We start from the raw sequence: 15,693 nt of genomic DNA, 5'->3' as shown, positions 1-15,693 counted from the left end.
GACCCAATGGCCAGAAGAGGGCGGCAGTGGCACTGGAAAAGTAACGCATGCGCATTGAAGACCATGTCATAAAACTACAATTAATCCATGGAATGACCATACTTACAACTTCATAGACATTCCAGTCAAAGGAGGCAGGGTATTACACTGTTAACAATAGAAGACATTCACCCTTTTTATGTGGATTTAAGCAATCACAACTCCACCTGGAGACTTCAGTCCAAGAGTAATGTACCCAGTCCCAAATTGACCCCTAAACTATACACCTTGAGCATTTGTGGAGAATTGATAGGGTTTGACAGGGGTACGAGAGATAGTAATATCCACCATGCCCTCTCAAATGCCAGCTGTAAGATTACCCATACTAATATTACTGATCAACCACTTAAACATGCAGTAGGGCCATACTGAAATCAACCACTTCAACATGCAGTTGACCCATACTGAAATCAACCACTTCAACATGCAGTTGACCCATACTGAAATCAACCACTTCAACATGGAGTTGACCCATACTGAAATCAACCACTTCAACATGGAGTTGACCCATACTGAAATCAACCACTTCAACATGCAGTTGACCCATACTGAAATCAACCACTTCAACATGGAGTTGACCCATACTGAAATCAACCACTTCAACATGCAGTTGACCCATACTGATATCAACCACTTCAACATGCAGTTGACCCATACTGAAATCAACCACTTCAACATGCAGTTGACCCATATTGAAATCAACCACTTCAACATGCAGTTGACCCATACTGAAATCAACCCCTTCAACATGGAGTTGACCCATACTGAAATCAACCCCTTCAACATGGAGTTGACCCATACTGAAATCAACCACTTCACCATGCAGTTGGTCTTAACCGAGTTACCGGAACAGATATTTGAACATCATGGAGAAATAACATTAGATTGTTGTCATCAGAATCAGCTTTGTTCGCCAGGTATGTGTACACACATGAGGAATTTGACTCTGGATTATACAGGCTCATGATGTGCTTACTCATAAAAACCTGAACAAAGGACACTCAACCAGAGTCACCGACTGAAATATACAGAACACCTAAATACACATATTAAACCAAAAACATCAACATAGTATGACTGATGAGACAATAGTGCAATGAGCAGGGTAAAAAAGGTGCTGGAAATAAATATGTTTATGCAGGTATTATTATTTACATAATGACAGTGGATGTGATCTATATATATCTAGTGTAATGGAGCAGAGTGCAAACGATTCTGGAATGAATAAATAAGTAATTTTTGTGCAGATGTAATGTACATGAGGTAGGTGGATATGATATATACAGTATATATACAGTATGAACAGCACTGAATTTCAGGATGACAAATAAGTAGTAGACAGGTGGATGTTAGGGTCAGAGTACCTGGGTTGTTATACAGGGATTGTGTCTGGCATTAAGTGTCTGAAGTTGACTGTTCATCAGAGTGATGGCCTGTGGGTAAAAACTGTTCCTGTGTCTGTTCGTTTTGGCGTACAGTCATGTATTTGTGATTGTGTGTTTTGCTTTATGAATTATAATAAATACACAACTTTGTGCGCTTCAGTGCAATGATTTTATTTGTTTGTGTATTAAAGTTAAAACAAAGAAGCTGCAGGAATAATTTCAGTTTTAATGAAGGCCTGCACCACAGAATGCCCAAACCAAAAGTCAGTTAAAAATGATATTCTTGTCTGATTTTATCACACCAGGTAACACAACTTCGCCATCTTTCATCTGGTCAAATGTGTTTCTGGGAATCCACAAATCATCTCAGAAAAGCTCATTAGGACCCTGTCGAACCCTGCTACTGGGCCCTGGGAAAGCTGTGCCAGAACCAAACATGCCTTCAGTATACCAACATGCCCGTCTCTCTTGGCTAAAAGGAGAGATACAACACTTATCTTTTATTTGAAATAACTCTGTGTTGAAAAAGCCCCAACTTTTCAAAATACATATGTGTTATCTAGAGCCTAAAGAACATTCCATATCTATTTTATGTAGGTGATCAGTTGAAATAAACACTGCTCAAAAACATTAAGGGAACACGTAATCATCACAGTATAACACCAAGTCAATTAAACTCCAGGGATATCAATCTGTCCAGTTAAGAAGCATAAGCGATTGTGAATCAATGTCACCTGTTTTGGTGTAAATGATAGTGACAACAGGTGCATTGGAGTGGCAACAGCAAGACAACCCCCAACAAGAGAATGGTTTTGCAGCTGGTGGCCACAGACAATTGCTCTTTCCTTATCCTTTCTGACTGATTCTTCTCAGTTTTGTATTTTGCTAGTGTGTTTGTCACTACTGGTAGCATGAGGTGGTACCTGCAGCCCATTGAGGTTGCACAGGTAGTCCAGCTTCTCCAGGATGGCACATCCATAAGTGCTGTCGCAAGAAGGTTTGCTGTGTCTCCCAGTACAGTCTCAAGAGGATAGAGGAGATACCAGGAGACGGGCCATTACACGAGGAGAGCTGGACAGGGCCGTAGAAGGGCATCAACTCAGCAGCAGTACCAGTATCTGCTCCTTTGTACAAGGAGGAACAGAAGGAGCACTGTCAGAGCCCTACAAAATGACCTCCAGTGGGCCACTGGTGTGCATGTTTCTGACCAAACTGTCAGAAATGGACTCCAAAAGGGTGGCATGAGGGCCCGACATCCTCTAGTGGGACATGCGCTCACAGCCCAGAACCATGCAGATCGATTGGCATTTGTCAGAGAACACCAGAATTGGCAGGTCCGTCATTGGCAGCCCGTTCTCTACACAGATGAGAGCAGGTCCGTCATTGGCAGCCCGTTCTCTACACAGATGAGAGCAGGTCCGTCATTGGTCACACTGAGCATGTGACATACGTGGAAGTCTGAGGACATCGCGGTGAACGTTATTCTGCCTGAAAGCATGCCCAGTCGTTGTCGGGAGTGCATACAGGTACGTGGGGGCCACACACACTACTGAGTCACATTACAAGTTGCTGTGATGAAATTCACTCACGTTGGAACAGCCTGTGATTTCAATTGTTTACTTTGATTTTCGGTGTGAGTTTGAATCCAGCCCTCAATCGGTTGGTGATTCTGGTTTCCACTGACCGTTATGTCATTTTGATCTCAACGAATTACACAACATACAGTAAAGATTTTGATCATTAATATATTTCCTTCATCAAGAAGGATGTGTGATATAAGTGTTCCCTTATTTTTTTAAGCAGTGTGATTTAGGGATGTACTGTATATAATTGACAGTGAGCACAATAAAAAGGCCTTTTATATACTCTTTATATTCTACTAATATTATTTAAAATTATTGTAGTTCTGTCCTAGTACTGCTCTAAAAAAGGTTAGACTAGGTGGAACCTTTATGCCTGAACCAGGGCTATTTAACTCTGGCCCTGGGGGAGCCATAACACTTCTCTTTTTCTCCTAACTATTTAACTGCAATCACCTGGTGTTCTACATCTTAAATAGCCACTGATTCGAAGGACAGGATGAAAACCAGAAATGCTTCAGCCCACTGGGATGTGAGTAGCCATGCTCTAGGGCCTTCTTGCACAGCTAGAGTTAAAGCCAGCTTGAGTTAAAGCCAGCTTGAGTTAAAGCCAGCTTGAGTTAAAGCCAGATGGAATTAGAGACAGCTGGAAGTAGAGCCAGCTGGAGGTAGATCCAGAGGGAATTAGAGCCAGCTAGAGGTAGAGCCAGCTGGAGGTACAGCCAGAGTTAGAGACAGCCAGAGTTAGAGACAGCCAGGGTTAGAGACAGCCAGGGTTAGAGACAGCCAGGGTTAGAGACAGCCAGGGTTAGAGACAGCCGGAGTTAGAGACAGCCGGAGTTAGAGACAGCCGGAGTTAGAGACAGCCGGAGTTAGAGACAGCCGGAGTTAGAGACAGCCGGAGTTAGAGACAGCCGGAGTTAGAGACAGCCGGAGTTAGAGACAGCTGGAGTTAGAGACAGCCGGAGTTAGAGACAGCCGGAGTTAGAGACAGCCAGAGTTAGAGACAGTTAACCGCAGATACCATAGAATGGATACACAGATAAAATAGATTTTTTTACCACAGAACTTATACAGCAGAGACAGAGAGACTGTGTACTACAGAGTAGTTACATACTAAAGGGGACTTCAGGGTAGGGTACTTCATGGTAGGGTACTTCAGGGTAGGGTACTTCAGGGCACTACTGGGTAGGGTACTTCAGGGTACTACTGGGTAGGGTACTTCAGGGTAGGGTACTTCAGGGTACTACTGGGTAGGGTACTTCAGGGTACTACTGGGTAGGGTACTACTGGGTAGGGTACTTCAGGGTAGGGTACTTCAGGGTACTTCAGGGTAGGGTACTTCAGGGTACTACTGGGTAGGGTACTTCAGGGTAGGGTACTTCAGGGTACTACTGGGTAGGGTACTTCAGGGTAGGGTACTTCAGGGTACTACTGGGTAGGGTACTTCAGGGTAGGGTACTTCAGGGTACTACTGGGTAGGGTACTTCAGGGTACTACTGGGTAGGGTACTTCAGGGTAGGGTACTTCAGGGTACTACTGGGTAGGGTACTTCATGGTAGGGTACTTCAGGGTACTACTGGGTAGGGTACTTCATGGTAGGGTACTTCAGGGTACTACTGGGTAGGGTACTTCAGGGTACTACTGGGTAGGGTACTTCAGGGTACTACTGGGTAGGGTACTTCAGGGTAGGGTACTTCAGGGTACTACTGGGTAGGGTACTTCAGGGTACTACTGGGTAGGGTACTTCAGGGTACTACTGGGTAGGGTACTTCAGGGTACTACTGGGTAGGGTACTTCAGGGTACTTTTAAGACAATATTCTGCATTGGTCATGCTGTTGTCGTGGTGTTGCTTGGGACGTTGCTACGGGGTTCTAGCTTCAGCTTTATTGGTTGTGTGGGTGACAGCAGACCCTGGACACCGATCTCCAACGGGATCTAGACAGAACAACATGACATAGAATGACATGACATGACAGAACATCAATGACATACAGTAGAAGTACATTAAAATGTATATCAGGACACATAACAGCCCAAACTGTGTGGACAGATACGACTGCAGCTCAAATCGTCAAGCCAACGGCACTGCGATAGCCTGATCAACAGGGAGCCTGACAGAGGTTAGGGAAGGTGGAGGTTAGTCCTGGCAGAGTGGTGTCTAGTATAACTACTCTCCCATCAGGTCAATATAAGCATAAGCATATTTTTTGCTTATATTGTAAGGTCCAAAAGAGAGGGTAAGGTCCAACAGGGAAATAGCTGAGAGGGTAACGTCCAATAGGGAATAATCATGACTCTCGGGGTAAAGACTGCGTTCAGGTCGCCAACGACAGATCCAGCGTGAGATGGGTGCCCTGACGACCACCAGGTATTATGATGTCATGATGTGAAATCATAGTTTGTTCTATGTGTGTCTCACCTGGGTCTCGTCACAGAGAGATCAGCCTGTGTCTCACCTGGACAGGTGTGTGTCTCACCTGGGTCTCGTCACAGGCGGTGAAGGTGTAACTCTGTAGGATCTCCACCATGGCCAGTTTGATCATGACCAGGGCAAAACGCATCCCGATACAGTTCCTGGGCCCCGCCCCAAACGGCATGTAAGAGTATGGGTCAATAGACTCCTTGTTCTCCTTACTGAACCTGACAGAGAGGTCAGAAACATCATATTATAGTTGTTTTGTGGTTGTCGTTCAGACACATTAAATTATAGTTGTTTTGTGGTTGTCATTCAGACACATTATATTATAGTTGTTTTGTGGTTGTCATTCAGACCTCATATTATAGTTGTTTTGTGGTTGTAGTTCAGACACAAAAAATTATAGTTGTTTGGTGGTGTTACTTCAGACACATAGTTCAGGGATTTATTTAATTGTTTTGGCAAAGTGGTACTCTTGTTGTTGTGTTATGGTCCTGTGCAACGCAATAGGTAGAGAATTGAGTTACACTACGGTTCTAACATGTAGCTAGTTGGAGTACTGAGCATGTCATGGAGGTGGTGTCATCATATATAACCAGCATGATGGCACAGTGGTTATACTGTGGTGTATTGGGGATTAGCTGACATTGTAATCTGGTTGTATTCTGGTTGAATTGAGGTTGCATTGTGGTTTTATTACGGTTGGACTGAGGTTGCATTGTGGTTGTATTGAGGTTGCATTTGTAGTTGTATTGTGGCTGGATTGAGGTTGCATTGTGGTTGTATTGAGGTTACATTGTGGTTGTATTCTGTTGTAGTGGGGTATAATTGGGGTTGTGTTTGTCTTCTGGTAGTATTGAAGTTGTGGGTCCAACTGGTACCTTTCAGGTTTGAACTCCTCAGGGTCGGACCAGATCTCAGGGTCACGGTGGAGAGTCCAGGTGGGGACTAATACAACACAATCTTTAGGGATGATGATACCATTGATCTCAACCGTCTTCTTGGCGACCCTCTCCAGACGTGGGGCGATGGGGTATAGTCTCAGAGACTCATTCAACACACTGTCCAGATACTCCATCTGCATCAGAGCCTCATACTGGATGGGAGCCTGCACACACACACACACACACACACATCAGCACCTCCACACTGCATGTGTGTTTGTATGTAATGTGTGTGGGGTGTGTGTGTCACCTTGTTGGGGAAAACAGTATCTATCTCCTCCTGCAGTTTGGTCATGACATGAGGATTCGTAGCCAGGTTATAGGCCAGGAAACTCAATGCGCTGCTGCTAGTCTCAAATCCAGCAAAGATAAAGATCATGGCTTGAGACAAGATCTCATGATCACTCAGTCCTGGGGAAAGATGGAGAGAGGAAAGGTTTGGGAGATTTAGAGGGACAGTGAGATGAGGGGATGGAGAATGTTAATAGCAGTAGTTAATAGTGTTCATAACAGTTGTTTACTGGTGTGTTTACAACAGTAGTTTACAAGTGTGTTTATAACAGTACTTTTTAAGTGTGTGTTTCTAACAGTAGTTCACAGATGAGTGTTGTAGTAGTTTACAGGTGTGTATTTATATCAGTAGTTTACAGCTGTGTGTTTATAGCAGTCGTTAACAGGTGTGTATTAAAAATAGTCGTTAACAGGTGTGTATTAATAACAGTCGTTTACAGGTGTACATTTAGAACAGTCGTTTATTGGTGTGTGTGTTTAGAACAGTAATTTATTGGAGTGTGTTTATAACCGCAATTTACTGGTGTGTTTATAGCAGTAATTTACTAGTGTGTATTTATAACAGTAGTTTAGAGGTGTGTGTTTATAACAGTAGTTTAGAGGTTTGTTTATAGCAGTAATTTACTAGTGTGTATTTATAACAGTAGTTTAGAGGTGTGTGTTTATAACAGTAGTTTAGAGGTGTGTGTTTATAACAGTAGTTTAGAGGTGTGTGTTTATAACAGTAGTTTAGAGGTGTGTGTTTATAACAGTAGTTTACTGGTGTGTTTATAGCAGTAATTTACTGGTGTGTATTTATAACAGTAGTTTAGAGGTGTGTGTTTATAACAGTAGTTTAGAGGTGTGTGTTTATAACAGTAGTTTAGAGGTGTGTGTTTATAACAGTAGTTTACTGGTGTGTTTATAGCAGTAATTTACTGGTGTGTATTTATAACAGTAGTTTAGAGGTGTGTGTTTATAACAGTAGTTTAGAGGTGTGTGTTTATAACAGTAGTTTACTGGTGTGTTTATAGCAGTAATTTACTGGTGTGTATTTATAACAGTAGTTTAGAGGTGTGTGTTTATAACAGTAGTTTAGAGGTGTGTTTATAGCAGTAATTTACTGGTGTGTATTTATAACAGTAGTTTAGTGGTGTGTGTTTGGGCACCTTTATTCTCTCCCGTCTTTGTGTTGCTGTTTTTCTGTGAGTCGATCATCAGCTGTAAGAAATCCACACGACTCTGGAAGAAAACATTAGGGTTAAATCCTTCAAAAAATTTATTAATGGATTTTAAGGGATATATATCTAAACACAAAGTGTGTTACAGTAGTTGGGCATATATTTCCCACCATGGAAATGCAAACCACAGTTCTGGCGTTGCAATCGCCATGCTCAACCAACCGAGACTGGACCAACCCCAAAATAGTGCTGATCCAATCCAAGGTGCCCAAGCACTGCTGATAAGCCGCAACCAGGAAGTAAACACACAACGATATTCTATTTCATCTTGTTCAATCACAACTAATACACAAGTTCTCCTTGATCTTGTCCAATCATGACTAACATATTGTAAAAAACGATTAATGTTTGTTACCTTTGTGTTCCCAGACACACGATCTGATTTGATCTTTGCAAGTGAGGCGTAAAAGAAGTCCAACACACCCCCTGGGAAAAACGAGAAATTCATCTTCTCCAAGATAGGACCAGTGAAGGGGAAGAATGCTGAAGGAGTGGAGAAGTGAGCAGAAGATGTTTTTGTACTTTTATATGAAGTACAACAGTGGGTGCGCGCATAGACTCTGTTTGTTTCGTGTTTGTGCCGTCTCACCGACTAGGAGGAAAAGTGGATTGAACAGGTCAAACTTGAGCATCTTCTTGACATTGGAGACAAATGGATCTGAAGGGTTGTTCAGGGAATCAATGTCCACACTGAATGCTGTGCTGGTGACCACGTCCATACTGTACGGTCCAAAGAACCTGAAACACAGTTTATACAGTCCGGCGTGAAGAACCTGAAACACAGTTAACACACTCAGGTGTAAAGAACCTGAAACACAGTTTACACAGTCAGGTGTAAAGAACCTGAAACATAGTTAACACAGTCAGGTGTAAAGAACCTGAAACACAGTTAACACAGTCAGGGTCAAAGAACCTGAAACACAGTTAACACAGTCAGGGTCAAAGAACCTGAAACACAGTTTATACAGTCAGGTCCAAAGAACCTGTAAAAGTTGATAATCTCAGTATAAGTGCTCAGTAAAACGTCTGGCTTCTGGGTTTAAAAATAGGAGGTTAAGGCATTACCAGGTAGGTAAGTTTAGATATTAGGGCTATGTTCAATGTTTAGGCATATTAGGGCTATGTTCAATGTTTAGGCATATTAGGGCTATGTTCAATGTTTAGGCATATTAGGGCTATGTTCAATGTTTAGGCATGGTTTGGGAATAGACAACAGGGGCATAAATCCTGACCTCACAGATGAACAGCCAAGGACTCGTAAGCACACACCTGAGTGTGGTGTTTATTCGCACAAACAGCAGGTACACACTGGGTCAAAGTCTCAGGCACCACGACAATTCATGGCCACACATAATCTATCTATAGATGTTTCAGGACCAATTCAGGGCCTCCCACGCCTAACACACACAGACACATATACACACATATATTTGTTAGCTAGCTAGACAGCTAATGTTAGCTAACCTTGCCAACATCAGTAACGTCATTCGTTTCTCTGGTGAAGGTCTGGTGAAGGACCTTTGAGTTTTGAACCGAGACGGAAAGGGTCAAATCAAATTTCTGGTGGAAAGTTCACATCAAATCTCTGGTGGAAAGTTCACATCAAATCTCTGGTGGAAAGGTCTGAGACGAGGACTTGGGATCGGCACATTTTACAAGGCGTTTAATGGGGTGCAGGAGACAGCAGCAAGACAGCAGGTGTGTTCGTCTTTGTGTTTAACAGTCAAGATTCAAAGGACAGAGAAAACTCACTCCTTCAGTTCAATCGCCTGGCCTTTTTCTGCCTGCTTCTTCATTCCATTCAGCAGGATAGAAGAATGCTGCTTCATGATGCCAAACATCTACAGACAAAGAATATAATTTTGTAAAGTTATTACATGTTATTACATGTTTATTACATGTTTGTAATGAATTTATATTAAACATACATTTGTTTTAACGACGAAAACATAGAAAGGGTTAATTATAAATGGGAGAAGAGAGATGAGGGATGGTTCTACCTCTTTCAGTCTTCCCGAGGTGAAGGATGGAGACAGGATGCTGCGAATGCGTCTCCAGGTGTCGTCCTCGGCAACGTTCAAAGAGTCATACAACTCACCGTTCAGGCGGAAGTTCTGAAAGAAGTAGAGTCAATACAGTAGCCTGAAAATGTGTGTGTGTGGACACAGTTGTGTTTCACTTCATAAACGTGGTTTGGCTTATGTGTTAAAGGTCAAAGTAATGGGTCTGGTTTCGCAAGATGTTTTTTAGTCCTAGACTAGCCTTAATCTGGGAAACTGGCCTACCATGCGTTAAGATGAGAATTAGTGTTTGCAGGGTTAAAATGTGGTTTTGCGGGCACATTGTGTGTGTGTGTGTGTGTGTCTGTGTGTGTCTCACCCTGCGGTTGGTGAAGTTGTTGTAACATTCTTTAATGAGGATGGTCTTGATCATGGTTCTGTCCATTGTACAGAGAACAGGCTGTCTTCCATCATAGATCCTTTAACCACCAGAGGGACACACACACACATTAAACAGCCTCAGATTTAATATTACTTTCATAACCAATAAAAAATATATAGATTTTCTGATTCCTAACAGGAAGTTTTAAAAAAAAGTGTTCGGGGGGGCATTATCATTTCCATCCTCTAGCATCAAACAGGCTCAACAATAGAGCAGTGCCAGATTTAGTCCCTCTAGCATCAAACAGGCTCAACAATAGAGCAGTGCCAGATTTAGTCCCTCTAGCATCAAACAGGCTCAACAATAGAGCAGTGCCAGATTTAGTCCCTCTAGCATCAAGCAGGCTCAACAATAGAGAAGCGTTAGATTTAGTCCCTCTAGCATCAAGCAGGCTCAACAATAGAGAAGCGTTAGATTTAGTCCCTCTAGCATCAAGCAGGCTCAACAATAGAGCAGCGTCGGATTTAGTCCCTCTAGCATCAAGCAGGCTCAACAATAGAGCAGCGTCAGTTTTAGTCCCTCTAGCATCAAGCAGGCTCAACAATAGAGCAGCGTCAGATTTAGTCCCTCTAGCATCAAGCAGGCTCAACAATAGAGCAGCGTCAGATTTAGTCCCTCTAGCATCAAGCAGGCTCAACAATAGAGCACTGTCAGATTTAGTCCCTCTAGCATCAAGCAGGCTCAACAATAGAGCACTGTCAGATTTAGTCCCTCTAGCATCAAGCAGGCTCAACAATAAAAAAGCGTTAGATTTAGTCCCTCTAGCATCAAGCAGGCTCAACAATAGAGCAGCGTCAGATTTAGTCCCTCTAGCATCAAGCAGGCTCAACAATAGAGCACTGTCAGATTTAGTCCCTCTAGCATCAAACAGGCTCAACAATAGAGCAGCGTCAGATTTAGTCCCTCTAGCATCAAGCAGGCTCAACAATGGAGCACTGTCAGATTTAGTCCCTCTAGCATCAAGCAGGCTCAACAATAGAGCAGCGTCAGATTTAGTCCCTCTAGCATCAAGCAGGCTCAACAATAAAAAAGCGTTAGATTTAGTCCCTCTAGCATCAAGCAGGCTCAACAATAGAGCAGCGTCAGATTTAGTCCCTCTAGCATCAAGCAGGCTCAACAATAGAGCACTGTCAGATTTAGTCCCTCTAGCATCAAGCAGGCTCAACAATAAAAAAGCGTTAGATTTAGTCCCTCTAGCATCAAGCAGGCTCAACAATAGAGCAGCGTCAGATTTAGTCCCTCTAGCATCAAGCAGGCTCAACAATAGAGCACTGTCAGATTTAGTCCCTCTAGCATCAAACAGGCTCAACAATAGAGCAGCGTCAGATTTAGTCCCTCTAGCATCAAGCAGGCTCAACAATGGAGCACTGTCAGATTTAGTCCCTCTAGCATCAAGCAGGCTCAACAATAGAGCAGCGTCAGATTTAGTCCCTCTAGCATCAAGCAGGCTCAACAATAGAGCAGCGTCAGATTTAGTCCCTCTAGCATTAAGCAGGCTCAACAATAGAAAAGCGTTAGATTTAGTCCCTCTAGCATCAAGCAGGCTCAACAATAGAGCAGCGTCAGATTTAGTCCCTCTAGCATCAAGCAGGCTCAACAATAGAGCACTGTCAGATTTAGTCCCTCTAGCATCAAGCAGGCTCAACAATAGAGCAGCGTCAGATTTAGTCCCTCTAGCATTAAGCAGGCTCAACAATAGAAAAGCGTTAGATTTAGTCCCTCTAGCATCAAGCAGGCTCAACAATAGAGCAGCGTTAGATTTAGTCCCTCTAGCATCAAGCAGGCTCAACAATAGAGCAGCGTCAGATTCAGTCCCTCTAGCATCAAGCAGGCTCAACAATAGAAAAGCGTTAGATTTAGTCCCTCTAGCATCAAGCAGGCTCAACAATAGAGCAGCGTCAGATTTAGTCCCTCTAGCATCAAGCAGGCTCAACAATAGAGCACTGTCAGATTTAGTCCCTCTAGCATCAAGCAGGCTCAACAATAGAACAGCGTCAGATTTAGTCCCTCTAGCATCAAGCAGGCTCAACAATAGAAAAGCGTTAGATTTAGTCCCTCTAGCATCAAGCAGGCTCACCAATAGAGAAGCATCAGATTTAGCTTTAGATCATTTATATTTTGATTGGTGTTGATAGTATTATCATTAATGGTCACATGATTGTTTGAGCAGGTGATGAAATATACTGTAGGTAAACAGAATAGTCACATTCTGAGTCAACTTGTCACTGTCCATTATAACTGAACTCACCCCCAGATTCTCCCATACTTCTGAAAACACTCAGTGTCAAAGTTAGTAAAACCCTGTGGAGAGTGAGATCAAGAAGGAGTGAGGAAGGGTGAGACCAAGTGATTGACTGGTCATATTGTACTTTGTTCCTGGGTGGGCGTGTCCTGACACCTGACTCCAGGTAACACACCTGCTGCTGCCATTTCACATGGAATTATCTTCTGTTTGACAACCCAGCCTTTTCACTTCTCAGTTGATTATTTTACAGGGGAACACAAACCCCACTGTACTGAATCACTCATATAATTACCTTCTTGTACTCCATCATGGTACCAACATAAGGAAAGGGTTTAGGACCAGGGACGCCCAGTTTAGTGAAGAAACTGTAGGGCCAGTATCCATACCTGAACACAAGCATACACAGAAAGGGTGAAACAGCCCACAGATAAAGTATCACCTTCAACACACACACACACACAAACAGCCTATAGTAAAACCTCTTAAATACAGGAAACACACACACACACACACACACACACACACACACACACACACACACACACACACACACACACACACACACACACACACACACACACACACACACACACACACACACACACACACACACACACAGTTACTACTAAAGGGAAGTTCTTACACTACAATCAGGGTGATCAGCAGGACCAGAAGGGTCCAGGTTTCAGCTGAGAAATACGGCAGAAAACTCATCATCTCTCCTGCAGTTCGGCTCGCTGCTCCTCCTGTAAACAAAGGCTCAGTTTTATCTCCGGTTCGGTTTGAGTTCACCTCTTCTGTGAACGCTGGTCCAGTTCTGACTGTTTCTAGTTGGGATTTCTCTGTTTGGGTATATCTTCTTGTAGCCTTTTTCTTGGTTGAAACTAGCAGTACTGGAACACCGACGCCGACAGACACACGCCTCTGTTCAGACTGAGACAGCAGATCGCGTGCACGTGATGTGCACGTGGTTATTTAATCCCGCTAGGTTAAACAATGTAGGACAGTGGAAGGGAAGGAGAGAAAAGTATGGAAGGAGGGGCTAAGAGGAGTGTGTGTGACGGGAGGCACAGAAGTTTTAAGAGTAATTTCCTGTCTTCATGGGGTGTATTCACTCCAGTCTAAACCTTTCAGATTTTTCTACACAAACGCAGCTGGATTCCTCCCCAAATATATTTTTTCTTATTTTTGCTCTACATTTCAAATGTCTGGATTTGAAATTAAACAATTAGATTGAAGTGTACACATTCACATTCGAATTGGAGGAAGAGTTTAGGAATTACAGCTCTTTAATATGTAGCACCTTCTTTTTTAAGGGACCAAAAGTAATTGGACAATTGACTCAAAAGCTGTTTCATGGAAAGGTGTGGGCTATTCCTTTGTTATTTCTTCATCAATTAAGCAAGTGAAAGGTCTGAGTTTATTGTGGCATTCACATTTAGAAGTTGTTCCATAGGCTGCAAAAGAAAACGAATCCATCGGAGAGATTGCAGTGAAGAAGTGAAGAACCCTCTCCAGGAGGTAGGCATATCATTATCCAAGTCTACCAAGAGAAGACTTCACGAGAACAAATACAGAGGGTTCACCACAAGGTGCAAACCATTCATAAGCCTCAAGCATAGAAAGGCCAGATTTTGACAAAAAAACACATAAAAAAGACAGCCCAGTTCTGGAACAGCATTCTATGGACAGATGAAACTACAATCAACCTATACCTGAATGATGGGAAGAAAAATGTATGGAGAAGATTCGGAACGACTCATGATCTGAAGCATAGCACCTCATCTGTAAAGCATGGTGGAGGCAGTGTGATGGTATGGGCATGCATGGCTTCCAATGACACTGGGTCACGAGTGTTTATTGATGATGAGACAGAAGACAGAAGCAGCCGGATGAATTGCCACTGTCACAGATACAGTGGGTATAGAAAATAATCATCCCCCTTTAAAATAATCACATTTTGTTGCTTTGCAGCCTGAAATGAAAACGGACACACAAAAAAAAAATATTCAGCTGTATTTACAAATTATAACATCCAAGTGAAAGATATAATACCATCTTGTGAGAAAAAAAAATACAAATAAAGAAACAGAATCACTGAGTTGGAAAAAGAATCACCCCCCTCCTAAAAATGACTTGTAAACCCAACCAGGTGTAGTTAATCACCTTCTCAATAGCACACAATTGAGCCAATTGACTTTCAACTGTGATCAGCTGTGGTCATTTTGATTAGCTCAACATGAAACAAGCTGAAGCATTTCAGTCCTTGGTAGTGCAATCAACTATGGGTGGCAAGGCATTGTCAAAAGATCTCCGGGATAATGTTGTGGACAGGCACAAGTCAGGAGATGGATACAAACATTTTTGAAAGGCTTTATCAGTGCCTAGAAGCACAGTGAAGATTATTAAGAAGTGGAAGGTATTTGGTACAACACAGACCCTCCCTGGGTCAGGACGTCGCTCCAAACTGGATGAAAGAGCCAGGAGGAGACTGGTCAGAGAGGTTACCAAGAGGCCTACAGCAACTCCGAAGCAGTTGCAGGAATTTATGACAAAGAGTGGTCATTGTGTGCATGTGACAACAATATCACAAATTCTCCACAAATGTGGCTTGTATGGGAGGGTTGCAAGAAAAAAGCCACCCCTATGAAAAGCAGACCAAATGTATGGCTCGGTACCACTGATAAGATAACATACTGTTTGCATTTCCAGCAGGCCTGCAAAACCTTTCCCCAGTGCTTCTGATAAGAAGGGGAGATTGGACATTGGGTATGAGAAGTCATTCAGCAGTTTTGATGACTAAATATGGGTGTTAAATTCTTCCATCATTACAAGGTCTATGTGTGACTATTGGGCCCAGACTTCCCCACTAGGAGAAATGTAATTTCCGACTCAAGGGTTAAGTTTAGGGAAAACTGTACAATCGGGCATTTTCCTAGAATTGGAATTGGTGTCAGGTTAGGCATTAGTGCTGGGTTAAGATCAGGAATGTTTGGTTATAAAGGGTTATTAAGGGTTATTAAGGTTTTTTTATGGTCCTGGACTATGGGAAAGCAAACATTGATTTCTGGGTTTAAGGTCCCAAAAACAATAGAAAAAAGTTGGTGTGTGTTTCTGTCAGCCCAAT

The 15,693-nt window shown here is 42.8% G+C and overlaps 1 protein-coding gene across 2 annotated transcripts; it reads right to left on the bottom strand.

The window, feature by feature from the left end:
- Positions 1-4,419: 4,419 nt before the first annotated feature.
- Positions 4,420-13,526, bottom strand: LOC105009627 (cytochrome P450 3A27). 2 transcript variants are annotated; one of them, XM_013131519.4, is made up of 13 exons: positions 13,210-13,526; positions 12,859-12,952; positions 12,570-12,622; positions 10,259-10,358; positions 9,880-9,993; positions 9,632-9,720; positions 8,469-8,617; positions 8,235-8,362; positions 7,808-7,880; positions 6,619-6,779; positions 6,306-6,532; positions 5,486-5,648; positions 4,421-4,943 (listed from the first exon to the last, which is right to left on the bottom strand). In XM_013131519.4, exons 1-13 carry the CDS (start codon positions 13,281-13,283, stop codon positions 4,836-4,838), a joined length of 1,533 nt encoding a protein of 510 aa, XP_012986973.2. In that variant the 5' UTR covers positions 13,284-13,526; the 3' UTR covers positions 4,421-4,835. The 2 variants fall into 2 exon arrangements, with proteins under 2 accessions (XP_019905139.2, XP_012986973.2); XM_020049580.3 differs by lacking the exons at positions 12,570-12,622; positions 13,210-13,526 and having other exon boundaries at positions 4,420-4,943; positions 12,859-12,946.
- Between the last annotated feature and the right edge of the window lie 2,167 nt (positions 13,527-15,693).

Source organism: Esox lucius, chromosome 9 (assembly GCF_011004845.1).
Source record: "Esox lucius isolate fEsoLuc1 chromosome 9, fEsoLuc1.pri, whole genome shotgun sequence".
Classification (NCBI taxonomy): Eukaryota; Metazoa; Chordata; class Actinopteri; order Esociformes; family Esocidae; genus Esox; species Esox lucius.
This window is presented reverse-complemented; position numbering and strand designations above follow the sequence as displayed.